The 16028-nt window shown below is 37.2% G+C and overlaps 1 protein-coding gene across 1 annotated transcript; it reads left to right on the top strand.

Annotated features, from left to right (window-relative positions):
- Nucleotides 1-7697: 7697 nt before the first annotated feature.
- On the top strand, nucleotides 7698-8642 carry LOC101827276 (olfactory receptor 9I1-like). Its single transcript, XM_005063788.2, has one exon. The coding sequence runs from the start codon at nucleotides 7698-7700 to the stop codon at nucleotides 8640-8642; it is 945 nt and encodes a 314-aa protein (XP_005063845.2).
- The last annotated feature ends 7386 nt before the right edge of the window (nucleotides 8643-16028 follow it).

Here is a 16028-nt window from a genome sequence, read left to right on the forward strand (position 1 = left end):
TCCCTATTGGCCAACAGTGCTTTATTGACATATACACAGGACTTCCCCATCACTGCTCATTGGTATACATTTTGACATCTTAGTATATATTCTGTAGATATTTCTATACTTACTTTTATTTTAATAAATCTGCCAGACTTGGTACTGAAACTTTCTAAGTTCAAATGGTTAAAATTAAATCATCAAATAAAATGAAACAATACCTAACTGTAATACTTGATGGGTGGCTTCAGGCATAATTTGTTCAAGAGATGAAATGGTCTCTTCTATTTGCTTTCCAGGTGGTCTATTTAAAACAACATCATATCATAAGAAGTCTTATGTTTTAATTTATGTTTTAATTCTCAAACTCTACCTGACATTAAAATATCTCAAATACTAGACCTGTCTCTAGCTCAGTGGTTCTCAGCATGTGTATCGTGACTCCTATGTGGGTTGAATGACCCTTAAAGAAGTCACTTAAGACCATTGGAAAACATAGACATTTACATTACAATTCATAACAGTAACAAAATGACTATTATGAAGTTGCAATGGAATAATTTATGGTTGTGGGTCATTTCATCATGAGGAATTGTATTAAGGGTTCACAGCATCAGGAAGGCTGAGAAACACTGCTTTAGTTGCTACATATGAATATTGACCATAAACAACTCATAACTACATCATTTCCTAGAGAATTTACCTCATTAATTATTTTCTGTAGACATGCCTATCAAGTCACATCCCATCTGTTGAAGATGGTGCACAGTCAATGAGTGATTGACATGACCTCCAAAAAGGCTAATTCTTTGTTTATAAGCAGAATGTCTGCTAAAATTTATATTCAAGAATTCAAAAGGAAGAGGACAACACTGGACTCTTGATGAAAAGAAAACTTCATTAAGTATTTCCTGCTTTATTTTTTAAAGTGCAGTATTCCTGTGGGCACTCTGCTGGTGAAACCATTTTCCCTGCTTCAAGTCTTTTTCAAAGGAACTTAGTGTAAGATATAGCACCTCCTTAAACTTCAAACAGAACTTCTAGAATAATGCCTAATTTTAAAAACAACAATAATTAACCAAAATGCTCTGGTTATCCATCCCAGTCATTTAAAAGGAAGGTGGAGAGCTAATAGATGCTGTGTAACTTCTATAACTACCTGTACCTGCCCAGAATGTAAGTGTCTCATCACTATTGACTGTGTGATGTCCGTCCTCTTCCTCTACCCTGTCCCAGATTTTCACTGTACTTTGCAAACTTCCAGAAAACAGACTAACTCACCACAGAGACATTTCAATGTTTATTTTCAGAAAATGGCAATTAATATTGCCAAAAATGCATTGACAATTACAATTACTCATGCTAACTCTCAGGAGTCACAGCATTTAATTGTCTGCCTCTGTTCCTTTTAATAGGTTCTTAAATCAGTTGGCATCTGCAGTTGAAAATCTCTGTCTAGGCTGAGTGCCTCCTAGACATCAAAGAGTTTATCCAGGTGTTGTTATTTAGAAGGAAATGAGGTGAGGGTGTCTTTGAGAGTCCTTTTTACTGAAAGAGCTCTAAGACCTCAATTCTAAGTGGATAAAAATAAACAGAGCAGAGGGTGAGAAGCAAGGTGCTCTAGGAATCATCTATGTAGAACAGGGGGCAAATCACTAAGAATCAAGGAAGAACAGTTGACAGTCAGGGCAAATTGAATGATTCTAACAAAAAGAATGTTGATTTCAGAGACAAGTAAATTATAGAAAATGGAACAGAGAATAGTGACTACAGATATTCTGGAATTTTTTTCTTTAATCCAGGGTAGCAGATGTACTACTCAGAGTTGAAACAAATGAAGTGCATTTAAACTATCCCATACTCACTCTCCCCTAATTCAGTAACCACATTTCCTTATGGAATTCTAAGCAGGTAATGGAACTGCTGTGTACTGAATTGTGACTATATAGCAAGATTGAGGTTGAATACAGTATAAAGAGACCTTCATGAAAAGTCTTACTTCAAGCTCCAGTCAGTATCAATACTGCCTCTCTATAACAAGTTGAGCAAAACATAAGTTAAGTCAGTGTCCAAAAGTTTATTTCCCGAAGGAGTTGCTATTGAGCTGTATGACTCAGGATGTTTAGAAGTTTCCATGTAATCCCCAAAGATTTGATTTTATCTTCCAGGCTGAGTGGAAGGAATGAGATAATGAATGTCTTCCAGGGTGCATTCTCTCTGCAGGGCTTGGTTTTTCTTAGAAGCCCCAAAGGCATCTCTGGAGCTGATTTGTAGTCAAGGGAGACCTTTGAACTTTATTACTCTCACAGCAACATAGATGATTCTGCGAAGTAATTTTCAAATAACTATCACCCTGGAAACCCTGGAAAGATACTGTCTCTAAAATAAGTGGCACATGAACTAGGAAAGGTGAACTGGGGAGATTTGGCCTTGGCAATTGGAAACTGCCATCTCATGGAACCTTGTTTATCCTAGGAATATAATGGGTAAGACTGAGTTATGTTTTTAAATCTTTGACTGAAACTCAATTTGATGCAAATGAGGCTGTTATTAGACTATAGAGTTTAGACACAAGATTTCCCTCTAAATTATTATATGCTGTATTCATCCACTAGGGGGAACCAGCCTTATACATTTGAATGCTTATTTCCACAAAGAAAGACTTTGTGAGACTGACTACCCATGGAAACTTATTTAACTATCTGAGTCCAAGTCTCCTGAAGGACAAAATAACTCATATGATCATAGGATTGTGTAAGTCAATGTGTGCAGAAAGTGTCATATTGTGATTGATTCAGAAAGATGGCCTAAGTAAGTTCAACTGTAGGGTGGGGCCCAAAGTAAAATCTAAAAAGCTTTTCTTTTTAGTTGTGGCATGTCTGGAAAAATAACTGTGTACCCAAAGCTCAGTTTCTACATATTCAAAATAAGTTTGACCGTTGCTACTTCCTAATGTTTCTGTGAAGGCAGATTGGGAATAACACTTTTAAAAGTACTTAGCATTTGCTTGAAGCAAAGTAAGAACACAATGCATATGTAGAATATTTTGAGACATTAATTACACAAGTGAAGAATTGGACTCTGTTGAACTTTAATGTCTCCAATGATACTCATCCTTTAGAAGAAAAAGAAAGAGTTTGTGATTACGTTACAACTTAAAGTGTGAGGTTTAGGCCCCCAGTATTCTATGTGGCATTATTTTTGGCTAAGATACTTCTCTTTCCCTATGAATTCCTCAGAGACCTCATTATTTTCTATTCTATGTGTTATAATCAAGATATATTACAGGTAATACTGTAAACCCATACGTGTCCAAGGCTTTCTTAAAATGCTCATTAGCCTTTTAGTTACCCAACACATCTGACTCTGTTACTCTTTCTGTCCCCTCTTCTGCAACCATTCCTGAGCTGTGGGAATAGAAGGTATATGGTAAACTGGGCGTTGGTGGCTCACACCTTTAATCCCAGCACTTGGGAGGCAGAGGCAGGGGATCTCTGTGAGTTCGAGGCCATCCTGGTCCACAGAGTGAGTTCCAGAAGAGCCTCCAAAACAATACAGAGAAACCCTGTCTCAACCCCCCCCCAAAAAGAGAAGAAGGTATGTGGTATGTGTCTCTGATTTATGAATGAACATTCTGAAGTTGTTTTTTTGTGTGTGTATTTTCCATATATTTTTATTTAACTTTTTACGAATGTCACTTTCAGTTCCCTTCCCTCTCCTCTTCCCCCACCCCCTAATCCTCCCAACACATCACTTCCACTCCACCCCCTCTGCTCCCCAGGGAGGGCAAGGGCCTCGATGAAAGATTTTCAGGGTCTGTCACATCATCCCTGGAAGGGCCAAGGTTCTACCTTATATGTCCAGGCTGAGAGAGCAACCCACCACGTGGTATGGGTTCCCAGAGTCCTTCTGTATTCCAGGAATAAACAGTGTTCCACTCTTCCAGGTCCCACAGATTGCCAAGGCCTCCTCTCTGTCACCCAGGTTTGGTGGGAGGGTGTCTGGTTCAGTCCCATGCTGGCCCCTCAGTTATCAGTCTGGAGTCCATGTGTTCTCCCTTGTTTAGGTCAGCTGCCTCTGTGGGTTTGCCAGACCCGATCTTGATTCCTTTGGTCATCACTCTTCTTTGCAACTGGGTTCCAGGAGTTCAATTCGTTTCACAGCTGTGGGTGTCTGCCTCCATCAGCCATCGGATGAGAGTTCTAGGATGGCATATAAGGTAGTCATCATTCTCATTATCATGGGAGGGCATTTAAGGTATCCTTAATGTCAGTTGGTGTCATTCTTGTAGATCTGTGAAGATCTTACTAGTGCTAGATCTCTCCTCCAACTTATAATGGCTTCCTCTTTTCTGGTATCTCCCATCCTTTTCTCCTCTATTCTTACCCTGGCTCAACCTTCCTCCTCTCCCCTCCTCTTTCTTTCTCTCTTTCTCCCATCTCCTTCTACCCTTCCCTTCTCCCCACCCAATCCAATTAGGAGATCGCATCCCCTAACCCTTCTCTGGGTTACCATGCATATCTCTCTTAGGGTCCTCCCTGTACCCCAGACTCTCTGGCAGTGGGGTTGTGGGCTGACAGTGCCATGCTCCATGTCTAAAATCCATATATGAGTGAGAACATTCCATACTTGTCTTTTTGTGACTGGGTTACCTCACTCAGGATGGTTTCTTCCAGTGCTGTTCATTAGCCTGTAAATTTCAAGATTCCAATTTTTTTTCTGCTTGCGTAGTGCTCCATAGTGTAAATGTACCACATTTTCTCTATCAACTCTTCAGTGAGGGGCATCTAGGTTCTTTCCAGGTTCTCGCAATTACAAATAATGCTGCTATGAACATAGTTGAGCAAATATCCTTATTGTATAAGGGTGCGTCTTCTGGGTCTATGCCTAAGGGCGGAATTACTGGATCTTTTGGTAAACTGATATCCATTTTTCTGAGGAATCTCCTTACTGATCTCCAAAGTGGCTGCACTAGTTGTCATTCCCACCAGTAGTGGAGGAGTGTACTCTTTTCTCCACATCCTCTCCAACATAAACTGTCATTAGCTTTTTTGATTTTTAGCCATTCTGATGGGAGTGAGCTGGTATATCAGAGTTGTTTTGATTTGCATTTCCCTAATGGCTAAAGATGTTTAGCACTTTCTCCAGTGTCTCTTGGCCATTTTGGATTCCCCTATTGAGAATTATCTATTTAGTTGTGTACCCCATTTTTTAATTGGATCCTTTGGTATTCTGGAGTATTGCTTTCTGAGTTCTTTGTAAATTTTGGAGATCAGCCCTCTGTCAGATGTGGGGTTTGTGAATATCTTTTCCCATTCTGTGGACTGTCGTTTTGTCTTGTTGACTGTGTCCTTTGCCCTGCAGAAGCTCCTCAGTTTCTGGAGGTCCCATTTATTAATTGTTTATCTTATTGTCTATGCTACTGGTGTTACGTCCTGTACCAATTCGTTCAAGGGTACTTCCTACTTTCTCCTCTAGGAGATTCAGTGTGGCTAGATTTATGTTGTGGTCTTTGATCCATTTGGACTTAAGGTTTGTGCATGGTGATAGGTATGGATCTATCTGTTGTCTTTTACATGCCAGCATCCAGTTACTCCAGCTCCATTTGTTGAAGATGCTTGGTCTTTTCGATTGTATAGTTTTAGCTTCTTTGTCAAAGATCAGGTGTTCAAAGGTGTGTGGGTTGATAGCAGGGTCTTCGATTTAATTCCATTTGTCTACCTGTCTGCTTTTGTGCCAGTACCAAGCTGTTTTCAGGACTATAGCTCTATAATAGAGCTTGAAGTCAGGGATGGTGATGCCTCCAGAGGTTCCTTTATTGTACAGGGTTGCCTTGGCTATCCTGGGTCTTTTCCATATAAAGTTAAGGATTGTCCTTTGAGTTTGGTGAAAAATTGTGCTGGAATTTTGATATGGATTGCATTGAATCTGTAGATTGCTTTTGGTAAGATTGCCGCGTTTACTACGTTGATCCTGCATATCCAAGAGCATGGGAGATCTTTCCATTTTCTGGTATCTTCTTTAATTTCCTTTTTTAAGGACTCAAAGTTCTGGTTACACAGGTCTTTTACTTACTTGGTTAGAGTTACCCCAAAGATATTTTATGGTGTCTGTGGGTATTGTAAAGGGTGATGTTTCCCTGATTTCTTTCTCATCCCCTTTATTGTCTGTATACAGTAGGGCTACTGATTTTTTTGAGTTAATTTTGTATCCTGCCACTTTGCTGAAGGTGTTTATCAGCTGTAGTAAAATTTAAATGAAAGAACCACATTATTGTCAGATCCAGAAATCATTAGATGCTATCTAAAATTGATGACTACAATGACAAAATAATAATGGCCAGCAATGTTTAGCTGTTTCTTTATGATGAGCACTGTTCTACTCTCCTTCCAGCACCAAATTATTTAGCATTGAAAATACACAAATGACGTAGACATGTATTTCCTTATTATGGTTACAAAATTATAAGAATATGGATTTAAAGACACACACACATATGGACATGCACACATACATATATATGAATGATATGAAAATACAAAGGGGACTATGGGACAAGAGGATGGGTCCTGCCTGGGAGAGAGAGGGGAAGAAGAAATGGTTACAGGGAAAGAAAATCAAAGTATCATCTCTTTTCTCTGATATGTAGAGCCTATGTTGTTCAAAGAGGTAGTATTTGATGAAAGAAAAGAAGGTAACCAGCTGGAGGACAGAGAAAAATACCGGGGTAAATGGGCAAGAGCAAAGAACACTTATGTATATGTATAAAATATCGCAATAATGATAAAAGAATTAACAATAAAAACAAATGGTTTCACAAAGGAATAGAGGCACAATAATATTAGATAATGTGACACATGACACAGAACTAAAAAATTGGAAGACTGTGAATTTGGATACATTTCAATTTGGATGCTACAAATTGAAAAATTATTGAAGCACAGTGTATTAAATATGATGGTATTTGAAATGGAATGGTAAACACTGAAATGGAAAAGAATGTAGTTCTAGTATTATTTGAATAGGCGATATCCTGGAAATGGTATAATAGTAATAAGAAGAATATAAAGAAGTGTGTAATAAGGGATTACACCACACATAAAAAACCAGGCTCATCAATTCTCTACTTCTTTAAGGCTTTCATGAAAAAAACTAAGTTACTCAGATTTGCGAGTAAGGGCAAAAGCTAAGGTCAGTGTGTGGGAGGAAGAAAGAGGCAGAGAGGAATGGAGGAAGGGAAGAAGGGAGTGATTGAAGGAGGGAAGGTGAGAGAGGAAGAGGGGGTGGGATTCAACTTCAAGTAGAGAATTAACAGGTTGGACTTCTTAATGATAGGGAGGCTCATATGGACAGCAGATGAGCATATGTTGCTTTGCAGCAAAGGAGACTCTTTCCAGTAATGGGATTGGAACAGAGGTACAAAGGAGCATTTTGGTCCTCCCCAAACCTGAGGGTCATCTCTTTTGTTCTCACAGAAAGTTACAGATGTAAACTAGAGTTAATTTGTAGCAGAAATAGCAACTGAAGAACTACCTCACACAGTTTGGAAATGTTTAAAGAAAATCAGTCAAATTCAACAATTCCTGAAAAGCACTCATATAAGTAGGCTCAGAAATACAAATTTAACACCCACTACAGAGAAAAGACTGGCCTTCAGTCCTGGATTCTTTATAATACACTCTTGTCTTCAGATGAGTAAACAGTTCACATTTAATATGACCAAAAATAATCTCACCACAGTAACTGAATTCGTTCTTGTGGGTTTTACTGACCATCCAGAGTGGGAGATTCCTCTCTTCCTAGTGTTTCTGATCTTCTACCTTATAACCATCCTGGGGAACATGGGTATGGTCATTCTTATCCAGGTAAATGTCCAGCTTCACACCCCAATGTATTTCTTCTTGAGCCATCTCTCTGTAATGGATGCCTGCTACACCTCTGTCATCACCCCTCAGATACTGTCCACACTGGCCACAGGCAAAACAGTCATTGCCTTTAGTCACTGTGCAGCTCAGTTCTTCTTTTTCACCTTCTGTGCAAGTACAGAGTGTTTCCTGCTGGCCGTGATGGCCTATGATCGCTATGTTGCTATAAGCAATCCTCTGCTCTACACTGTGGCCATGAGTCCTAGAAAACGCTGGAGTTTGGTAGTGGGAGCCTATATGTGTGGGTTGTCTGGGTCCATTCAAAGAACTACATGTACCTTCTCCCTCTCCTTCTGTGAAGACAATAAGATCAATTTCTTCTTTTGTGACCTTCCACCTCTGCTGAAGCTTGCCTGCAGTGACACAACAAACGCTGAGATCATCATTGTTTTATTTGGGAACTTTGTCATCTTGGTTAATGCCTTGATCATTCTCATTTCCTACCTGTTAATCATCAAGACTGTAATGAAGATGAAGTCTTCAGGTGGCAGAGGTAAAACATTCTCCACATGTGTCTCCCACATCACTGCTGTGGCTCTTTTCTTTGGGACTCTCACTTTTATGTATATAAGGAGTGGCTCAGGCAAATCCCTAGAGGAAGACAAAGTTGTGTCTGTCTTCTACACTGTGGTTATCCCCATGCTAAATCCTCTGATCTATAGCTTGAGAAATAAAGATGTTAAAGCTGCCTTCAGAAAGATCACTAATAGACTGCAAGTGTCCCAGAGTGTATAGAACTGAGTAAGATGACCTCTCCTCATTGTCAATTTTTTATGCATATCATTATTGCTGATTGATACCAGAAATATATTAATTATGTATCTATGAACAGAGAGAATGTTGATAAGTTGTTACAGGCAAGAAGAAAAGTTGTTATGAATTTTCTGTCCAGGAATGGAAGTTGTAGAGTGTAGTTTTCCCTGCCAGCCACCTGGGCCCTGCCACAGTTGCAGTCCCCAAATAACATACAAGACAATATATTAATTATGAAGCTATTAGCTGTTTCCTTGTTTCTTACTGGCTAGCTCTGACTTAAGTATTTAACCCATAATTGTTAATCTAAGTATTTCTCTTACCAGAGAAAAGAGTCCAGAACTCTTAATCCTCTGGCGGCCTACATGGTGTCTGACACTGCCTCTCTTTCCCAAAATTCTCCTTGACTCCTCGTCCCACCTATCTTGCTTCCCTATTAGCCAACAGTGCTTTATTCAACAACCAGTAAGAGAGACAGATTTACAGAATGACATCTCCTATCAGGAAGTATTCTTCTTTTTCTGTCACTGTGTCCTGCTCTGACACCATCACTTACAGAAGTTCTAAGGGATCATGTGATTTTTTTACTGTTAATCCCGGTATACTTTCCATATTGTCTTCACTGCTGTCCATATTACTGTACTTATTGTGTCAAGTATTACATTTCAGGACTCCTGTGAATTGAGTTACCTGACTTTTTTGTTTTTCTTTTTCGTATGTAAAGTATATAATACAGGCTTCTTCCTCCATTGCAGTGTCTTTCTTTATTATGGGTCTAGAATAAAAGAGCTTTCAAATTGTCTTGATAACTCACTGTTTTCCTTCTTTCTTTGTTGACATGTTGGCAACTTCAGAATGAGCTTAGCCACCTCACCTATGGGAGGTGTCTACAAGCATAAATTCTGGCTCCAGAAGGATAGTGCAAATGTTACTCTTCCTCACCCTATTGCCTACCTCATTGGAAGCTCTCATCCAAGTATCCTGCTTTTAGGATTAGCAATGTAAGGGAGCACAGAAACAGACAATTAAACCACTCATTCCCTTATTTATAGGAGACTTGATGGCCTGTGAGTACAACAGCTCCTACACCATGTTATACAATCTCAAAAGCCAGATGAGATCTCAGAAATTGCATTTGAAATATTTTTTCTGCCACAGGAAGAGTTCTATTTGCATTTCATTTTAACTTCAAAGGCAGATGAGAAGATGTTGTCACACATGACATTTGCTTTTAGTAATAATGAAAACATTCCCCCAGATGTACAGTACTCAAAATACAGAGCAGTAGAAAGGCATGTGGTGGTTGGAATCTAAATCTTATTTAGCCTCTAATTAATTGTGAAAATTTGGATCTAAAGTAAGTACAGCAATACCTAATTTAAATATATTATGATAATTGAGTAAGATGATAAGTAAGAAATGTCCTAGCATAGCTCAAGTGTCAGTTTAGATTGATCCCTTTCTTTTCATTCTCATACCTGTGATACCAACCCTATACTGTTGCTGCAATTCAATGGCCATCTAAAAATTCAATATTGATATGATCCAATGATTATAAAAGGCAGTGGACAGAGGAAGATTAATTAATCAAGCAAATTTTCATGTTTATCTGTGGAAATACATTTGTTAAACCTCACATAATCAAAGGTAACTGAAGAATACTTTCTTTAAATTTTCTTTTGCTTTATTTTTTACTTCATGTGTTCGGGTGTTTTGTCTGCATGTCTGTGCACCAAATGTGTGCAGTATCCACAGGAGGCCAGAAGAGGACACCAAATCACCTGGGACTGGAATTACAGTTGGCTGTGAACTGCCCTGAGGTGCTGAAAACTGAACCTGAGTCCTCTGGGTGACCTCGTCCTCCGGATGACCTCATATCTCCTAAGTGCAGATATATCTTTCCATTTCCAAAGACATCTTTCTTGCTGAGCATATTGCTTCATGCCACTGAACTCTTAAATCTTACTGCCATTTCTGAGGCACTTATTCTTTTCCCTCCATGTGAAAATGACCATTAAATTAGAATAGATGTCTAAGGAGCTTTCTGTTCATTGATTTTGTTCAGCATCTGGCCCATGTTATCCTAATAAAAGTTTTCAATATCCTTTATGAATGAAAAAACATGACAAAGATTCAGACTAGGAAAAGAGTTTACCCAGGCACAGTATATACAAATAACTACTAGAATTATGGAGAGATGCTTAATTTCAGTAATAATCAGTAGTTTCATGTTTAAAATCTGAATATGTTGACTGGTTTTGGAAAAATTTTAAAAACATCATGGCCTCATATTAGAAAGGATGTGTACACTTGTGGATATAAACTGATTTAATGATCATACAAATAGTTTGATATTTTCATATGAAAGTAAAAAACAAAAGCAACACAACTAAACCAGTGACCTGGCTATGGACGAAGAAACAGCCCTTGCTTACTCACAGTCACTGAGATACAGGTAACGTCTTCCTAGAATCTTGCTGTAGGAAGTCAACACTCAGAACATTTTCCTTCCATGTTCATTCATCTGGTACTAAGTGTGCATGCTTTGGCTGGAACCAGATGTCATTTGGGAATATAAAGAGACATTGAATATGTAAGCACTTGGATAGATGGCACTAAAAAAAAAATAAGTCAATGTAGGCACTTAGAGCTACACACTTTTTTGTACAATTACTTTCATTTTACCCTGTAGGTTTTGACATGATTTATTTTCACTCAATTCTAGAATTTTTAAGGTTTAATTTTATTTCCTCAAGAACCCTTTCATCATTTAATAATATATTGTTTAATTTGCACAAGTTTCTGTAAATCCTATGGTCTCATACTCCTGATTTATAGCTTTATTTCACCATTGTGATTATATAGAACACAGTAATATGTTTCAGTATTTTCCTCTATTTATCACATTGCCTCTGGGTCTTAATACATAAACTACTTGGAGAAAGATCCATGAGCTTCTAAGGATCTGAATTTTATAGTGTTTTAATGAGATGATCTATAACTGTGTAAGAAACCCCTTGATATACAGTGTCATTTAGTTATCTCTCTCTCTCTCTCTCTCTCTCTCTCTCTCTCTCTCTCTCTCTCTCTCTCTCTCTCTGAGTGTGTGTGTGTGTGTGTGTGTGTGTGTTCACCTGTCAATTAATTTGAGTACTGAGGTCAATCACTACTATTGTGCTGTGGTTAATTTGTGGCTTTCCATCAAGTAGTATTTGTTTTATGAAACTGAATACACTCATGTTTAATACACATGGATTTAAAATTAAAATGTCTCCTTGATGGGTTGTTCTCTTAATCACTATGAATTCATCTCCTTTGTCTTCTAAATTTTCGTTTGGAGTCCATTTTGTCAAATACTAAAATCACAGCTATTGCTTGTTTTCTCAGCCTATTTCATTGTAATATGTTTTCCATCCTGTCATCATAAAGAAGCACCTGTCTTGTGTGCTTAGTTACATTTTCTTTGAGGTAACGAATAGATGTTGATGCTTTTTGGTCCAATCTGGTAGATTTTATCTTCTGATTGGAGATTTAAGGAAAGTAATGTTCAGAGTTATTGTGGGAAGATAAGTATCAATTCCTGTCATTTTGTTGATTGTGTAGAGTCTGTTGCTTTCTTATTTCTCTGTTATGCAGTTATTATTTCAGTGTGGTTTATTCTTTCCTGTGACATCATTTTTTTTCATTCTTTTTGTCTTCTAGTCAAAGGTTTTCTTCAAGTATCTTGGCTAGTGATCATGAACTTCTTTCGCTTATTTGTACATGGAAAGTTTATTTTTCTTCTTTAATGATGACATAGCTTTGCTAAGTATAATAGTTTCAACTGACAGTTGTCTTTCAGAACTTGAACTGTATTATTCTAAGCTCTGGCTTTTAAAGTTTCTATTGAAAAATTCATGAGGATGCCTTTACATATAACTCGGTGTTTTTCTCGTGCCACTTAAAATATACTTTTTTCTTTTTCTCTTTATTTGGTAGTTTAATTATGACACGATTATAGATCTCTATTCTTTTTTAGTCTTGTCTTCTTGCTGTTCTAGATGCCTGTTTTATCTAGATTGCACATCTTTCCTTATTTTGGGGGTAATTATCTTGATTGTGCTAAAATATTTTCTATGCCTTAGAATAAAATCGTTCTCATACACATAATTATTATACAGGAAATTTTCATAGTTTCCCACATATTTTATAAGTCTCCCTTTTTTGCTTTCTCTTACATTAGTTGATGAATTTGGGGTTTGGATAACATGTACTAGAAGTATTTGTGAAGGTCAGAGGACAAATTTCAAGGAGATGGTTCTCTTCTTACACCATGTGGGTTGTGGGGATTGAGTTCAGATATTTAAGACTCCACAGCAAGCACCACAACCCATTGAGCCATTTATTCACCCAACTTTTGTGTTAACATTGTCTTTATCATCATTGAATTGCTTCCATTCCTGTACTTTATCTCCAGCTCACATATTCTGTCCTCTTTCCCACACATTCTATTGGTAAAATTTTCCACATACTCTTTTCCTTGACTTAATGCAATGGAAATTTTAAATACTTCAGTTTAGTATTTAGTTCCTGTTTCATGTATTACAACTGTATTATTTCATTTAGCTGTTTTGCTTGGGATTTGTTAATTTTCTTTTTTGTTATATATGTGAAAACATTGGATTATTGATAAGATACATATCAGATTTTCTGATCTTTGGTAACCTCCTTTCTTTGCAGCATATCTTTGTATCTCCTGGTATCCACAATCTCAAAACCCTGGCTAGGCCAAATGCTTGCTAAATATCAAAACGTTTATCAAAATCTTGATACTTGGAAGGTATATAAAATCAGTGACACTCCTTATGCTATAATATTTTCAATCTTAGAATACAAAGTAAGAGAAAGGCTAGGCTGAGTCTAACTGAAGAAGACATGTTTTTAATGGGCTGTAAGAATCTACCATGAAGTTGAAGAAACAAGACTAACCACTAATGAATAATTATGGACTATGTAATACAAATGCGGTTTCGGCAACTTATATGTTTCTAACAATAAAGATTGTGGGTTTCAGAGGCAGGGAATATATGATAAACAAAATGAAGAAAGGTGCTGGAGAACTCTGTACATGGATCTTGAGGGGGTGGGAAAGCATACTGCTCAGTGCAGAAGCAGTTGCATCATCCTTAAACTAACATAGACTCACTATTTTTCAAGTCAAAAATCATCCTTCCTTATGAAAATTGGCACAGTCAATACTGTTGGGTTTCAGATCTGAGTCATAACTATATAGTGAGTATAAAAATACGTATAGTGTAAAGAGAATTTTAGGTGAAGAACTCTAATCTGACTTTCAGGCCACTGACTGACTAACTCAGCAGAACATGTCCATTTCCTGTAGAAGCTACTGTTGATCTCCAGAACCTAGAAGTCCTAGGAATTTTCATGCAATACCAAAGGTTAGATTTTATCCTCTAAGGGAGGTGAAAATGCAAAAATAAGCCTCTGCCTGAGAGAAATGATGGAGGAGATTTTCCCAGGAGTCTTGGAGCTCTCCCTGGGCTGATTTATAATTCAGGAGAATAGTTTCCATTGTGTAGCTCCTACATGCCATCCCCAAATGCATTTTAAATACCCACTCACTTGTTATCCAAAAAACCATCCCCAAATGGTCTTATTACATTGAACCATGTGTGTAATGTCAGTTGCTTTAAAAAATACTTAATGCCTTTAGTAATTTGAATCCAAAGGCTCCAAGTTGAACAGGGGGATTCTACCATTTCAGAAACCCAGGAAAGATCCTGGGAATTCCCAAACAAGCCAGCAAAGACAAATTGTGGAGACAATAAGGCAGTTGCTACTGGACCTTCTCTTTTTAATTTATTTTAAGTTATGTGTGTTAATGTTTTGCTTTATGCAATTTGTGCACCATATATATGCCTGACACTATCAGGAACCAGAATATGGCATCAGATCCCCTGGAACTGGAATTACAGATGATGGGGAGATGGTATGTGGGTTCTAGGGATGGAAGATGAAAGATGAAAGAACAGTCAGTGCTCTTAAATGATCAGATATCTCTCCAGTCCCAGATCTTCTCTTCTTAGGGTACCATATCAATCCTCAGAGTTCAATTTTCATCTAAATTCACAGGTATGTACAAATCATTTTGTTTTTGCAACTGCAGGTTTTCATTTCTTTAGGATTGGGGTTACTAGGTACCTTTTAGAGCATAAGTTGCTTCAGTGAGGCTTTTACCAGAATGTAGAGCTTAGTTTTGAGATTTTCCTGAGAATGTGAATTCTGTCCTTCTGGTGTGTATGTTGAAAGGAGCAATAATCACTTATATTAGTTACATATTTGAAATAAGATAAACATACATTAGATTCCAGATTTACTTATTGCTTTTACCTTGGGAAACATCCTCATCTATTTAAGCTTAGTCTCCTCAAGGACAAAAATAACAATTCTTTCCTAGAATCACCAGATTATGTAAAATAACGTGTGAAGAACATGTCACATTATGATTGATGAAGAGCAGTTATGCAATGAACAAAATTCCTCTGTTCAAAAAAGCAGCAGGTCATAAATTAGTTCAATTGCAGTAAGGGTGTCAAAGTGGAATACTTTGCTTTCAGCAGTGACATTTCAGACAATTTATTAAATACCTCTGGTTTTCATTTTCCTTGTCTGTAAAATAAAAGTAAAATTTTGAACATTTCAATATGGGATTATGAAGTTTAAAAGAAATAATAACTTTAGCATACTTGGCATCAGTCTGTCTCCAAAAATAAGCTCAATAATTGTGTAGTAGTGTTTTGAAAGATTGATTATGATAAGATGAGGAAAGATAACAGTTTTGATCTCCTTTAACCACCTAGGGAATCAAGCTTTGCAAGAAACAGAAGGAAGAGGGGGAGAACAGGTTGAAAGTTAAAGTGTAATTTTTAGTATTAATTTCTTTTTAAAAAATTATTTATTGTAACATATTTCTTTTTCTTTCCCTCTAAGATCAAATATTCTTTATTGTATATTATAAGTTATGATATCAACTCATACAAATCCCCAAGTTTTTTTTCCAAAATGTTCACTAACAATAAAATGGGTTCAGTAAGGTTGTTGGCTTTCTTTATTCTAGGATCAAACCAATTTGATGGTGTCTTAAACCCTAAAGAGTTTAAAAACAGCATCTTACAAAAGTGAATATCATCTGTCTCACCCTGAAAGTTTCCTTTGTGAAATACCTTAGAAATTTATGTAAACAAAGTCACATTTGATTATTAGGAAAAATTACGATTCTTAGTCACTAAACCATGTTTAAAATTGCACACTTTGTATATACATAGATATATACAAAGGAATCTGTCAAAATAAGAAGGAGTGTAGGAG

Source organism: Mesocricetus auratus, unplaced genomic scaffold (genome assembly GCF_017639785.1).
Source record: "Mesocricetus auratus isolate SY011 unplaced genomic scaffold, BCM_Maur_2.0 Super-Scaffold_4256, whole genome shotgun sequence".
Lineage (NCBI taxonomy): Eukaryota > Metazoa > Chordata > Mammalia > Rodentia > Cricetidae > Mesocricetus > Mesocricetus auratus.

Excerpts from the sequence above, each read along its gene's own strand:
- LOC101827276 (XM_005063788.2), top strand. The coding sequence starts at position 7,698 with ATGACCAAAAATAATCTCACCACAGTAACTGAATTCGTTCTTGTGGGT.